The sequence below is a fragment of the Monodelphis domestica genome, chromosome 4 (genome assembly GCF_027887165.1).
Source record: "Monodelphis domestica isolate mMonDom1 chromosome 4, mMonDom1.pri, whole genome shotgun sequence".
Lineage (NCBI taxonomy): Eukaryota > Metazoa > Chordata > Mammalia > Didelphimorphia > Didelphidae > Monodelphis > Monodelphis domestica.
The window spans coordinates 453285888-453299855 of record NC_077230.1 but is presented as its reverse complement, the minus strand read 5'-3'; the positions used below and the strand labels follow the sequence as shown (position 1 = coordinate 453299855).

The 13968-nt window shown below is 45.3% G+C and overlaps 1 protein-coding gene across 2 annotated transcripts; it reads left to right on the top strand.

Moving 5' to 3' along the window:
* The first annotated feature begins 2842 nt into the window (after positions 1-2842).
* LOC100028548 (sialic acid-binding Ig-like lectin 10) lies at positions 2843-13634 on the top strand. 2 transcript variants are annotated; one of them, XM_007491714.3, is made up of 11 exons: positions 2843-3149; positions 3500-3886; positions 4857-5141; positions 5879-5926; positions 6096-6359; positions 6824-6871; positions 8284-8544; positions 8635-8919; positions 9442-9535; positions 9653-9749; positions 13420-13634. In XM_007491714.3, the coding sequence occupies exons 1-11, from the start codon at positions 3107-3109 to the stop codon at positions 13558-13560; spliced, it is 1953 nt and encodes a 650-aa protein (XP_007491776.2). In that variant the 5' UTR covers positions 2843-3106; the 3' UTR covers positions 13561-13634. The 2 variants fall into 2 exon arrangements, with proteins under 2 accessions (XP_007491776.2, XP_007491777.2); XM_007491715.3 differs by lacking the exon at positions 8635-8919 and having other exon boundaries at positions 2849-3149.
* The last annotated feature ends 334 nt before the right edge of the window (positions 13635-13968 follow it).

Genomic DNA, 13968 nt, shown 5'->3' with positions numbered 1-13968 from the left:
CTAATGGGAGGAATTTTCTCGCAGTTGTATACCTTAAGCTACCCACTGGTCTTATCTGAAAACTGCCCCTGAACTGGTCAATCAGTTGTTTCCTTGCTTCCTTGGAGGAATACAGATACTTGGAGGGAGTAGGATACCTCTTTCTTTTCTGGTATCAGGGAAATGCCCTCATTCACTTTCCCTCCCTCAACTTAGAAAGCCACTAATCTTTCCTCCAATTAGAAATCATATGAGGAGGCAGCTGGGTGGCTCAGTGGATGGAGAGCCAGACCTAGAGATGGGGGGGTCCTAGGTTCAAATCTGCTCTTAGACACTTCCCAGCTGTGTGACCCTGGACAAGTCACTTAACCCCCATTGCCCAGCCCTTACCACTCTTCTGCCTTGGAGCCAATACATGGGATTGACGCCAAGATGGAAGGTTGAGGGTTTATAGATTAGAAAAAAAAAAAAGAAGAAATTATATGAGCTCACTATACATCCTATTTTGTACCCTACTTATTGTTATCTTTTAATGCCTAAAAATCTGTCTCCCCCTGTTTTGAGGAGGGTGACCCGTCCCAATTTGTGACGCATTGCGAAACTCGAGCCTTTGTTTCCCCAGTCAGTTCAAATTCCACTTGCCTTGAGGATAACTGTCAGGTGGTGACGAGAAATTGGGCAGGACCTCAACAGTAATCCAAAGGTGGCCAATTTGAAGCAAAAGAGAATAAGTTCTGTTTTGCCTGTGTAGAGTTTGAGATGTGTGCAGGACATCCAGTCTGAGACATCAAAGAGGAAGTTGATATTGGGAACCTAGTGCTCAGGAGAGAAATTAGGACTAGTTCTACAGATTGGGGGATTGGGGATTGTCTGCAGAGAGATGATCATTTGAAGCAAGCAAGATAGTTTAAAGGAAGAAGAGAAGAGGGCCATGGGACAGACTAGTGGCATCATCTAGATATGGAAGCAGAAAAGAAAGCTGAGAAGTCCTGTCAGGTGGTGGTGGGGAGAACCAGGAGAGAGCAGCATGATGAAAACCTAGAGAGGAAGAATTCTACAGGAGAAGAAGGTGGTTGATAGCATCAGAGCTTGAGGAGCAGTCAAGAAGGGGAAGTGTCTGTGAAGAGGCCATTTAATTATGCAGTTTAGAGATGCTGGGTAACTTCAGAGAGAGCTGTTTCAGGGGAAAGTCTAAGAGCATGGAGTTGAGAGTACAAAGGGTCTTAGAAGAATAGAAGCAGAGTAAGTAGAGGAACCAAGTATATAAAGCTTTCTCTGGGAGTTTAGCCATGAAGGGATGAAGATGAACATGGGGAGAGGATCGCCTTGGCAAGGAGAAGGGGCACTTGCTCATGTGAGACAATATGAAGGAAGAGGTAGTAGGCAAAGATCTCTGAGTGACGTGAGAGGAGGAATCAGGGAAAAGAGGGTCTTTTTCAATGTTTTCATGTACTGCCTGGGGTTATGGAGGGAGTATTAAGGAAGGCTTGAAGAGCATTGATAGATTCTGAAACAAGTCACTGTGGTTACTGGGGCTCCAAATTAACTAAAAGGTGTAAACATGTTGCCTTGCTGAAGTGAGAGCCCACTTGAAATGATGTAACATACATTTTGTAATGAGCCCAGGCAACAAAGTTTCAGGATTATTTTCTACCTCCATTGATGAGCTCTTAAATAAGAGTGAAGGTAGCAGTTGGTGACAGTGATTCAAGGTTGGGATTTTGCAAGGCACAATTAGTCAAAGGATACTTAAGTAGAGAATTGGTATGATTATCAAAAGGAATTTCAGACTTTATGAGATGGAAATGGGAAATAATATGAAGGGAAAGACCATATTTGTGGGTAGCACAGGAATTTGGCATATACAGCTCGAAAGGAATATAGAAAAAAATATTTTCTAAATTTCTCATTTTAGAGAGGGGGAAGTTGAAGCCCAGATAGGTGACAACATTTGCCCAATGTACCATATTTTTGATACTCTGGACCCTGGATACCAAGGAGTGAGGACCTCTGGGTGGTGATCTTTATTCCAACTCCTTTTCTGTCTCTAGGCTTTAGATCCCAAGGCCCCATCCTCCAACCTTGTAAGACAATGCCAACAACTTATTTGGAAACTGGAAGATTTTGGCAACCATCCTGAGGAAAGCTCTGGAAACAGTTAACAATGTTAGCCCTCCTTCCCTCCTAGAAGACCAGCAGTGGACCAGCAGTGTTGAGAGGGTTCACTGCCATCAGAAGGCCCTGCTGTATCCACAGTAAAATGCAAATCCTTTTCATTTTTGTCATTGTAGTCCTATGGAAGATTTGTGGCTCCATGGGCTTTAAAATACAGATCACACAAATTAGGAGATCAGACATAGGGGGGTGCCTGAAGCTCAGAGAGGTGAGTGAAGTGACTTCTGGGCTTGTTCCCCCTAGCTCTGATAGTCCATAGTCAAGGGACCCGTCTAGATTCGAAATTTCCTCTGTGGCTCTTTCTAGTTCTGATATTCCATACTCTAGGGACTCCTCTAACTTTGATGTTTCTTCTCTGGCTTTTTCCAGCTCTTCCATTTTCTCTTCCATCCTCCCACCCAACTCTGCCCTTCTCTGCCTCCAGGTTTCAGCCTGATTGCCCATAGCCTGGGCTGAGACACTTTTGGCTGTTGTTCTGGGCTCTTCTCTACCTCCATTTGTCATGCATTTTGCTTCAGACTTTCACTTCTCCTTCTTCTTCCTCTCCTTTTCATAGGGTGGGGGTGATGGAGAAATCTGATTACTCTCCCCTTTGTTTCTCACTCCATCCTCCTCTGACCTCTACCCAGAACTAAAGCCTGATCTGGCTCCTTCCTTCTTCCCTCCCTTTATACTAGGCAGTGTCAGCCCTGCCTGTCCCAGCCAGAGGAGGCAAGATCTCTGGCAGGTTGGAGGAGAGGCTGAGCAGTCAGGCTAGAAGGGGTTGAAAGTTCCTGTCTTGGGCCTGTCCCCTGCTCATCTGATGCATCATTTCCCAGGGCTGTGGGTCTGCCTGCATTTCCTCCTCATGTGTTCTGCCTTATTCATAACCTCTGGGGCTGGCTGGAGAGAAGGAGCCATGGGGCTAAGGGAGTAGGGCCTAGACAGAGCCTGTAACTTTCCTGGTTCAGAAATGCTGCTGCTGTTGCTGCTGCTGCTGCTGTCATCCTTTGGGGGTGAGTGGGAACAGGGCATGAATAGGGATGGGCAAGGATATCCCTAAGGGCTGGGGAAAATCACTAACATTAGAACTAGGAGACCCTGGTCTGAATCCTTCCCCTAACACTAGCTGTGAGACCTTTGGTCAAGTCACAGAACTCTCTCTAGGCCTCAGTTTCCTCATTGATCTTAAAAGGGGGCTGGACCATAGTATCTCTAAGATCCTTTCCAGTCCTGACATTCTCTGTTCTGGGTTCTCTTCCATCTAAACCCCTTGACATTTAATACTAATATTAATAATAATTGTCATTGTAATTATCAGTATTATCTGTTTAGTGTTGTTGCTGGAATCTCTTTCTGCCCACAGGGTCCCAGTCCCAAAAAGAAGGGTATAAATTGCAGGTGTCACAATCAGTTGCGGTTCAGGAAGGACTGTGTGCCTATATCCCCTGCACCTTCTTCTATCCTTTTCATGAGAAATGGGTTTCTCCTTCCAACATTCATGGCTACTGGTTCAAGGATGGCCCCAATCTTTCTGAAGATGATCCTATGGCTACAAATGATCAAATGAGGAAAGTGAATGAGGAGGCTGGTGGAAGATTCCACCTTATTGGGGACCCTGTGAAGGACAAATGCTCCCTCAGCATCGTGGATGTCCAGATGAGGGACAGTGGGCAATACTTCTTCCGTATGAAGAGAGGAAAGGATGAGAAATTCAATTATCTAAGTTATAAAGTCCATCTGAATGTGGAAGGTAGGGTCTCTGGGTCAGGGAAGGGACCCTGTCTGAGCTCTTGGGGGAGGACTCAGCTGGGAAGCTCCTTTTGCTCTATGACCCAAGGGAGAGATAGATCATAGGGACAAGTGGGAGTTAAATCAGGGAAACAAAGGCAGGGAAGAGTACAGAAGATACAGAGGAGGTGAAGGAGGAGAAGAGAAGAACCCCAGTCCATCAGGGGTTGGTGATGGACCTGAACCTCTCGAGCCAGGGATGTCAAAGGACTTTAGGGTAAGAAGTCTGATGACATTTGAGGGACAAATTTGAAGCTACCATCAACCAGGATCTTCAATTCCTCTCTGCAGAAACAGGACTACAGGCAGGGGTGAGTGGTTCAGGACCTAGGATGGTAGAAGATCCATGGGCAAGGAAACATAGTGGTGGGACCTAAGAGAGGACATTCCAGTGGCAGGGTCTTGAGCAAGGGGATGCTGATAACTATTTTTCATAACCTGAGAAAATTTTCTTTTTTAAAAAGTGTGATACATCTTTAAGTTTAATCTGTATTATTAATTGTTTCCCCATCATTTTCTTTCTTTTCTTTTTTTAAACCTTTACCATCTGTCATAGAATTGATACAAAATATTGGTTCCAAGGCAGAAGAGCAATAAGGACTAGACAGTTGGGGATAAGTGTCTTGCCCAGAGTCACACAGCTAGGAAGTGTCTAAGGCCAGATTTGAATCCTGGTCTGAATTTCTATCCATTGAGTCACCTAGCCGCCCATTCCCATTGATTTCTTAAGTCTAGACATCATCAAAACAAGTCAAGCCTTTATTTGTAGTGTTTTCCAATTTCTGAGATGCAAATGCTTACAATGAAAACTTAGCAAATGGCTCTAGTGAGCCATTTGATTTGGCACGCCCCGATCCTTATATTAGTAAGTGAGGAGATGCCCTCGGTGTCTGTCTTCTAGGGTTTGGCTCATTATTTTCCTTCTCCCCCAGTTTTGACAGAGAAGCCGGACATCTATATGCCAGAGATCCTGGAACCAGAGCGCTCTGTGACACTGCTTTGTGCAGCCCCCTGGATTTGTGGGAATGCGACACCCCCCATCTTTTTCTGGGCAGGGACTGCTATCTCCAATCTGAGACAAAGCCAAGGGACCCCCTATTTCTCTGAGCTGACCTTCACCCCAAGATCCCAGGACCATGGCACCAACCTCACCTGTCGGGTGACCTTCCCTGGGGCTGGAGTAAGCACAGAGACAACCATCCCACTCAATGTGGCCTGTGAGTGTGGGGGGTGGGGTAGGGGGCAGGATACCTGGGTCCAACAGAGTAAGAAAGTCATGCCAGGTAAGGGGTCAAGAGAAATTGATGACTCGGAAGCAGAATCCCAGGATCCTATGGAAGTATCAAATCACTGGAGAGCATAAAGAACAGTAGGCATGGTGGGAGAAGGGAAGAATTTATGCAGGACTTGGAGTCAGAAATCCTGAGTTTGAATTCTCTCTCTAACTCTTTCTCAGCTTATCACTTTGTCAGAAGGTCCTCATTCCAAGATATAAGGGCGTTTGGATATTTCTATGTCCATCCTCTTCCCCAGATTTTACAGAGAGAGGAGCCGTGACTCAGAATGAGGCAGAGGTTTTGTCCCAAGGTCCCAGAGGACATATGTGGGCACCAACATTTTATCCCAGAGCTTCTGTCATTTTATTTTCCTTAGCCCCAGTTTATTCTTCTACAAAAGGGGCCAAGAGACTCCCATTTTATTAGCCTGGCAACCAGAGGCAAGTAACAGTCTCTTAGAGCCTCAGATTTCTCCTCTACATGATAGAGATAATAATCCTTTCATCACCTCCTGGGGCTGCTTCAAGGAAAGTTTTTGTAGATGTAAAGTATTGGTAGTTACCAACTATACCATACTCTACAATTGTGTGTGTGTGTGTGTGTGTGTGTGTGTGTGTGTGTGTGTGAAGGGAGGGTCAGATTGCCCCAGCCTAAATCATGCTGCCTCTTTGTTGTAGATTCCCTAAAGAATTTTGGAATCAGTGCTGCCTGGGAAAAAAGAACAGGTATGGGGGAGGGCGGGATGATGGGGCCAGGAGACCTTGGGGGATGTGGGGACACTAGGTTTCTTAGCTCTGATGGAAAAGACCAGAAAGGTGCCCAAAGGAGGCAATGCCCTTCACCCTTTTTATGCTCTTTGTGTTTGTCTCAGCTTCTATTTTTGTCTCTCTTTAGGCTTGGAGTCCTCATCAGACCTCTCATCACTTTCTATCCAGAAGGACAAGTCCCTGCGATTGTTCTGCCAAGCAGATAGCAATCCTCCTGCCATGCTGAGCTGGGTCCATGGGGGTCAGGTGGTGCTTTCCTCCTGGCCTTCAGGTGCTGGGGTCCTGGCCCTGGAGCTGCCCCGACTGGGTATAGAGGATGGAGGGGAATACAGGTGCCAAGCTCAGCACCAGAAGGAGACCCAGCATGTCTCCTTGAACCTTTCTATCCTGTGTGAGTCACCCCATTTCAGAGAAGTGGGCAATGAGTGAGACATTTAGAGCTAGGAATCAGTAGGTGATCAGCATCATCAGAGAGGGCAGGGCTGGACAGATAGTGGGGGCAGTGTTTGGTCAGAGAGGGTAAACAGACTTGGAATCAGGAGGCCTTTTAGTGTGTCACTCTATTATTACTGACTCTAAGTCCTTGAACAAGTCGTTTCCCTTTTCTAAGCCTTAGCATCCTCATGTGTAAAACCAGAGAGGGAGAGGGAGATGGAGAGTATATGCACTCTAACTTCCAAAAGTTAGATGGAGCAGGGAAGGAATTTACACTATAAAAATGACTGTTGTCATCACTACTGGCTCCTGAATGCTGGACTCTCTAGATTGGGTTGGCCTCTGTGTCTCCACTGCTTTCTCTGTGCACTGGAAAGCATTGCACCACTCCCAAGAGTGAACTCTCTGTGTCTCTTACAGATGCCCCAGAGGACCTGAAGGTCAGCGTCTTGGGGCCAAATAGAACAGGTACAGGGAGGGGTGTGTGTGTGTTCAAGTATGGGGAATTTGGATGGAGGGACAAACAAAATATCTCATTCTTTGAACCCTGGGTTCCAAAGCTGGCTATGCTGCTTCCTCTATGGGTTACCTGGAGTGTCCTAGAACACCATCCTTGACCTTATGCTATGTAACATTTTGGTCCATGAATTGGGCAAAGGTTTCAAAGACCACTGAATTTTTAGATGATAAAAAGCAGGGAGGAATAGTTAATCCATTGAGCGCTAGACACGTGTATGATGATCCCCAAAGGCTTAAGAACTGGGCTTTAATCATTTAATAAAATCAAATATAAGAGATGAAAGTCTTATACTCAGATTCAAGAAATTGACTTTCCCTGGAAAAAAACAGGGAGCCATGGCTGGACAGAGATTTTTCTAAAAACAATTTGAAGCTCTTAGTACATTTACAGCCAGCTAGACAAGGTAATTGATAAACAATTGGACCTGGAATGAGGAAGACCTAAGTTCAAATACTGCCCCAGACACTTAGTAGCTGTGTGACTCTGGGCAAGTCACTGAACTTGTTTGCAACACTTTCCTTAACTGTAAAATAACAGGAGGGCCTGCCTTCTGGGGTTGTTGTAATCAAAGGAGATGCTATTTGTAAAAAGTGCTTAGTAGAGTTCCTGGCAAATGGTAAGCATTTTCAAATGCTGATTCCCTTTCCTTCCCTCTCATACTCCCAATATGAGTCAGTAAGTTGATGTGGCAGCCCCCAAAGCTAATGCAATTTTGGTCTGCATTGAGAAGTCTAGACATAAGAGCACCCTGTCTTGCTTAGACCGTGTCTGGTGTATTGCGATCATTCCTGGGTGCCACAGTTTAGAAAGGACATAGAGGATCTGGGGAGTATGCAGAGAAGGGCAGGCAAAATGTCCAAGTGCCACCAGTTCACACCATAGAAAGGATGCTTTGAAGGAAGGCCCGAATTGGAGCCCTTTATTCTGGAAAGGAGAATACTCTGGCAGAATGGGAAGAAGCTCTCAAGTAGAAGAGAGAAAAGGACCTAGCCCATGTGAGCAGGAGTCCAGAAGCCAGTTAAGGTTTTAGGGGGGGAGGAAGGAGAGAAGCACTTAGCGCTATCTGAAGTTGGATTATTTTTGCCTAGAGTGGCATTAGGTTCTACCTCCCCACCTCTGGGGTCATTAAGCAGAAGTTAGACGACTTCTTATGGAAGGGGTCATAGGGAGAATTCTTAGTCTAGGGCCTGAGGTCCCTTCTGACACTGATATTCTGTAATTTTGAAACTGTATGACCTTGGGAATTTCACTTTCCCTCCCTGGGCCTCAGTTTTCTTATCTGTAAAGAGAGGGACTTGGACTGACTGAGTCCTAAGGTTTCTTCTGCCTCTAAAGCCTTTTAATCTATGATCTTTATCAGTTACTATCCTGGGAAATGCCTCATCTCTGGTGATCCTGGTGGGAGAAACCTTGCATCTGGAGTGTGTGGCTGATAGCAGGCCCCTTGCCAACATGACCTGGGCCAAGGGAAGTCAACTCCTGAGCTCCTCCCTTCTCTCCAGTCCTGGGGTTGTGGGCTTGGAATTGTCCCATGTCCAGCCAGAGGATGAAGGGAAGTACACTTGCCAAGCTCAGAACCCATGGGGGACCCAGCACACCTCCCTGAACCTCTCTGTGCAGTGTAAGTTTGAGGCCACTGGGTACAGGATGCCTGGGTCCCAGAAGGTCAGGGAGTGAACCCTACTAATCCCTATGCTATCCTTCCCTACAGACCCTCCGAAGTTGTACAACCCCTTTTGCTCTCGGACGGATGAGGGCTTATTCTGTACCTGTTGTATTCAGGCAAAGCCCATCTCTTCTTTGATCTGGCGGGTGGGAGAGAGTACAGTAGAAGGGAATAGCAACAATGACACCCTCCAGGTGATGTCCATCACCTCTGGATCCTGGACCAACAGTAGCCTGATCCTGAAGGAGAAGTTGGGCCTTGACCTGAACCTCCACTGTGAGGGGAGGAACCAACATGGGGCTCACAGTCTCGTGATCCTGCTGGTGGCAGGTGGGGTCCTGGAGTGGCAGGAATCCTGGGTCCCTCAGAGGAATGGGATCTGGGGCTAATTGTCTGGGTTCCTGGGGAAGCAGATAGGGCAAGGGAAAAACAGGTATGGTAGCAGAGGCAGGAGAAGGGGTGGGAGGAGAGAGGAGTAATTAGCTATGGGAAAGGAATGACTCTACATGCAAGTAGCCAAGCAGATTCAGTGGCCTGGAATGGCTGAAGCTCTGGGAGCTGGGGCATTTAGAAAGCAGCCAGAGACTATTTGGACTGTCAGAAAGACCCTTTCATGACTGTAAACCTCTAAACTCAAAGCCTGTCCAGCTGCCTGATCTCTGATTGTTCCTCCCCCTTTCTGAGTTACAGTTTCCTCCTCTGTAAAATGGAGATGTTAATATTTGCTTACCAAACTCACAAGGGATCTGTAAGGAGCATTTACAGAAAAATCTTGGTCTTAACTGAAAGGGAGGTAAGGGGGGAGACTGCTGATTTAGGAGCACCACTCAATTCAATCCCATTGTTTTGTAGATGCATCTGGAGCAGCTGCCCTTACATTCTCCAAAGGGGTGTTTCTGGGAGTTGCTATCATGGCCCTTCTCTTTGTCTGCCTCAAGTATGCCTTGTGAGTTCGCAGTAGGACAGAGGAGCTGGGAAGAGGAATAGGAAAGGAGGCTTCTGGAAGGGTCAGGGGGGTGAATGGCTCAGAGAACTTGACATGATGCTGTACTTATTTCTTCAGAAAGAAGCTGCAGAGGAAGAAACAGGTAGAGATGAGGGATCTAGGGACCACTGACTCCCAGAGCAACAAGGAAGTGGATTACGAGAATCTGGATATGGTGAGTGAGCTGGCCTTGGTACTGAAGTCCCAATCGCAGCCACCAAACTTCATGTTATTTGGCATCTGAAGGCTTTCATGAGTGCCCTCTGACACTCACTAGCTAACTAAAGTTAATTAGACAAGTTCCGCCCCCCTCCCACCCTTGAGCCTCAGATTTAACATCTGTGCAATGTTGGGGTATGGATGGGCTTCAATTCAAAAAGTATTTATTTTAAACCCCAATTCTAAGACAGAAAGGTAAGGGCTAGGCAAATGTTGTTAAGTGACTTGCCCAGGGTCACATGACTAGGAAGTGTCTGAGGTCAGATTTGAACCCAGGTTCTCCCAACTTCAGACCTGGTGCTCTATCCCCTGAGTCACCTCATTGCCCCTCAAGAAGAATTTTATTAAATGCTGCTGTGTAGGCAGAAGAGGCAATATAGAGGAATGAATAGGGTCTTCACCTCAGAATTGGGAGGATCTGAGTTCAAGTCCCACAGGTTATTCCACTTTTCATTGACCCAGGAAACTCTTTAGATTTGTTTGGGCTACACTTTCAGGATAGGGGAAATAACCTTACTGGAAGCTAGTTAGTTGTGCAGATCAAATAACAGGGCTAGTCAAAAAGATGAAAAATGTGCCAAGTGCTGTGTTTGACTTTGTAGTAAAATAAAGATGAAATAGTTCTTTCCCTAAAAGAACTTCTTTTAGGGATGGGGGGGGGGGAGAAGAATCATCATGAACACAGATAACTTTGAAAGACATTTCAAGTATATTCAAAATGTCTACAAAGTGATTTGGAAAGGTGAGGATATCAGTGACTGGGAGGAATCCAGAAAAGCTTCTTGGAAGACATGACCCCTGTACTGAGCCTAGAAGGGAAGATAAGACTTCTACTGGGCAGGGATGAGTAACCAGAGTGAGTGCTTTTCAGATAAAGGCAAAGCTGCAGGAGATGGAATGATGTGTAGATGATTTAGAAATGTGGAGACACAGGAGGCAGAGAGTCAAATTAGGAAAATATTTCCACAGTGCAGGGGAAAGGATAAAGATCTGAACTCAGAGTATGGCCATCTGAGTGGGGTGGAGGGCATGGATGCAAGGGAAGGGATGGAAGCAGAATAGATAGGTAAGTCTCCCTAACTAATAGGGGAGCTGATTAGGTCCCCAGGTGACAGACGGTAGAGAGAAGAGAAAAAAGGGCTCATGTCAAAAGCTTGCAGGATGTGTAATAGATGATAAACTAGCTAAGGGGACCGTGGAGAACCGATAGAAAGCAGTGATGAGTGTCTAGTAAGAGGGGTTGGTCAAGTGTCTAAAGCTGCAGAAAAGTCAAGGAAAATGAGAATAGAGAAGAGGCCATTAGTAAACTGGGCACCTGAAAGATTGTTGTTGTTTTTGGAGAGGACACATTAACTAGGTGATCTAGTTGCAGCTGGTTTGGTATTTGATAAGAAGACAAATCAAGGAGAGGGTGTAGGGGCAAGTTCCTTCCCTTTTAAGGACCTCAACTTTTTATATGAAAAATTGACCAGCTGGAATTAGTTCCCTGACAAATTTTTCTCCTCCCCCCCTTTTTTAAAAATCCTTACCTTACACCTTAAAACCAATACTAAGCATTGGTTCCAAGGCAGAAGAGTGGTAAGGGCTAGGCAATGGAGGTTAAGTGATTTGCCCAGGGTCATACTTCTAGAACCTGTCTGATGGCAGATTTGAACCCAGGACTGGCTCTCAATCCACTGAGCCATTTGGCTGCCCCCACTCCTTCCTTTCTAAAGTTGCACCTTGTATGATCCCTGTCATCACACTCCTGCCATAATTCTACCCATTTGTAAGGCTCTCTATCAATACAACTACACCTCATCACTCCCCAGGTATCCTTCCTATAATAGGACCATACATTTAGGAGTAGAAGGAGTCCCAGAGTCCAAACTTCTTATTTCACAGCCAATAAACTGAGTTTGCAAGAGAAGTGAGTTAATCTTGGTTACCTTCTGCTTGAGTTATCAAACTGAAGGTTTTAAAATTCTAAATCCAGAATTCATTTCAAGATACTACAGTGGCTCCCTTTCAGAGCAAGGAAGAAATTTAACGATCATACTATTAATCTTTCCTCAGTTTTATTAAGGGTAAAACTAAGGTCCAGAAAGGCCTCATCCAACTCGGTTTTCATAAACTTTGGACTTGGGAGGAGCATTAGGGAATAAATTATCCCACTCTTATTTTAGAGAAGACCATGAGAAAGTGATTTATCTAAGGTCACAGTTACTGACAGTCTTAGAGAACAGCTAGTCCTGTGATTTGGCCCCTTCCCTATTTTAGTAGCCCTATGCCCATCTGAAATCAATCATTTTATCCCTAGGATTCTTTCTAGTCAGAATTACTGAGTTTAATGTGATCCCAGAGGGATAGTGATCAGCAACTTTTTAACAAACAGTAATCAGAAGTTACTAGTCAAGAGTTCATAGTCTGAGGATTATTAGAAACAAGAATCTCCTTCCCTGTTCTATACCAGATTTTAATTTAGTCAATATGACTTGAAGGGGGGCTTCCACCCAGATGTCACAAGTTTCAGTGGAAAGCCTCACTATTAAATATCCTTCCACCCAGTATTGCTTCCTTTGTGACCCTTATTAAGTTAAGAATCTAAAGTGGGTCTGTTGATAAAGAAGACCTGATGACAAAGTGGCAGGCACAAAGATGGGCTGGACCAGCTAAATGCTGTATGTCCACCTACTGTTTGGTAGCAGCATGACCAGGGGCTGTACCAAGAGTGTGGAGCCCATCAATGAGATCACTGGATCAAAGGATCAGGCTGGGCACTGAAGGGAATAAAAGCTATACTCCAGAGAAGGCAGGAGTCTCAGACTGTGAGCAAGGTCTGGGATTCAATTTGTTGGAGGGGCCAAGGGCCCTCTTATAAATAGTTATTGGCTCAGAGTTCTGCCTCAGTTGTTTTATTGTGGATTGGACAAATTTCTGGTGTTATAGTATAACTCCACTAATTTTTCATAGGTCTGAATTAAACTCAAAAGGAGATAAAGAACTTACTCAAGGATCTTATGTATCACATAATCCAACCCTTTTCACTTACATCAAGAGAAACTGAGACTTAGGGAAGGAAAGGGGCTTTTATCCAAAGTCATAGAGTCATATCAGGGATAGCGGCAACTTAGCAGAATGAGAAACATGTAGTCTCTTCCCACTCCCAGCGTTATTCTGGCAGAGATTCAATGTCATCTATGAAATGGAGATAATACCTCTAATGCTTAATAACAGGGCTATTATGAGACTCTCGTGAGACAGCACATAGAACTCATCTGTCAGACTTTAAGCATGATTTAAACACTGTCTATTACTATAGAGAGGGAAATTGAGGCTCTAGGATGGGAAAAGTCACAGGCAGTTCAAAATACAGGCTTAGAGACCATCAATTTCTACTTATTCTCATTTTAGGTCTAGGAAACTGAGGTCTGAGGAGGGGAAGGGAGTTTTATTCAGGGAGTTAGGGGCAAAGGCTAGACTCAGCACATCTTGAAGTGCCAGGCATCTACAAATAACACCTACCTGCCCAAAGAGAGAGACTCCCTACTCCTTAGCCATGATAATCTCTAATGGCTTCCTATGGTCAGGGTAAGACACCCAGGATCCTGGCCTCATGATGGACCCTTTGTTCCTTATTCCTGCAGAATTGGAGTAGAGGCACTAGACAATCTTCACCTGACCCAGTGACCCAAACCCCCCCTGAGGAGTTGCACTATGCATCACTTAACTTCAGAAGATTGAAGCCCCAAGACAACCGGGAGAACCAAGAGGAAAACAAGAAATAGTCTGAGATCTAGTTCTGATCAGGGGGCATCTGGGGCAAATAAAGTGGGAGGAGAAATAAAGAGAATGAACTCTATGCCTGAAAGGTGGTCATTCTGTCCGGACATTAAGACTTTAGGTTCTTCTTTTCTGGAATCTGTTTGTTCTGAGATGTTCTGATATCGGGTATTTTTCCTGTGGACACTCTAAAGGAGGAGAGGGAGAGAGCCCCCAAGAACCAGGGGAGAAGAGGGGGGTGTTTTCCAGGCAGTAACATTCTATTATCTATAGGAAACTTGTCAAAGGACAAAGCTTTGACTATCTAAGCCAGGAAATCATAGAGCACAGAATATCAGAGCTGGGAGAACCCTGAGAACGCATTATGTGAAACCTGGAAGGAAATTTAGAATGCAGAATATCAGAGCTCAAAT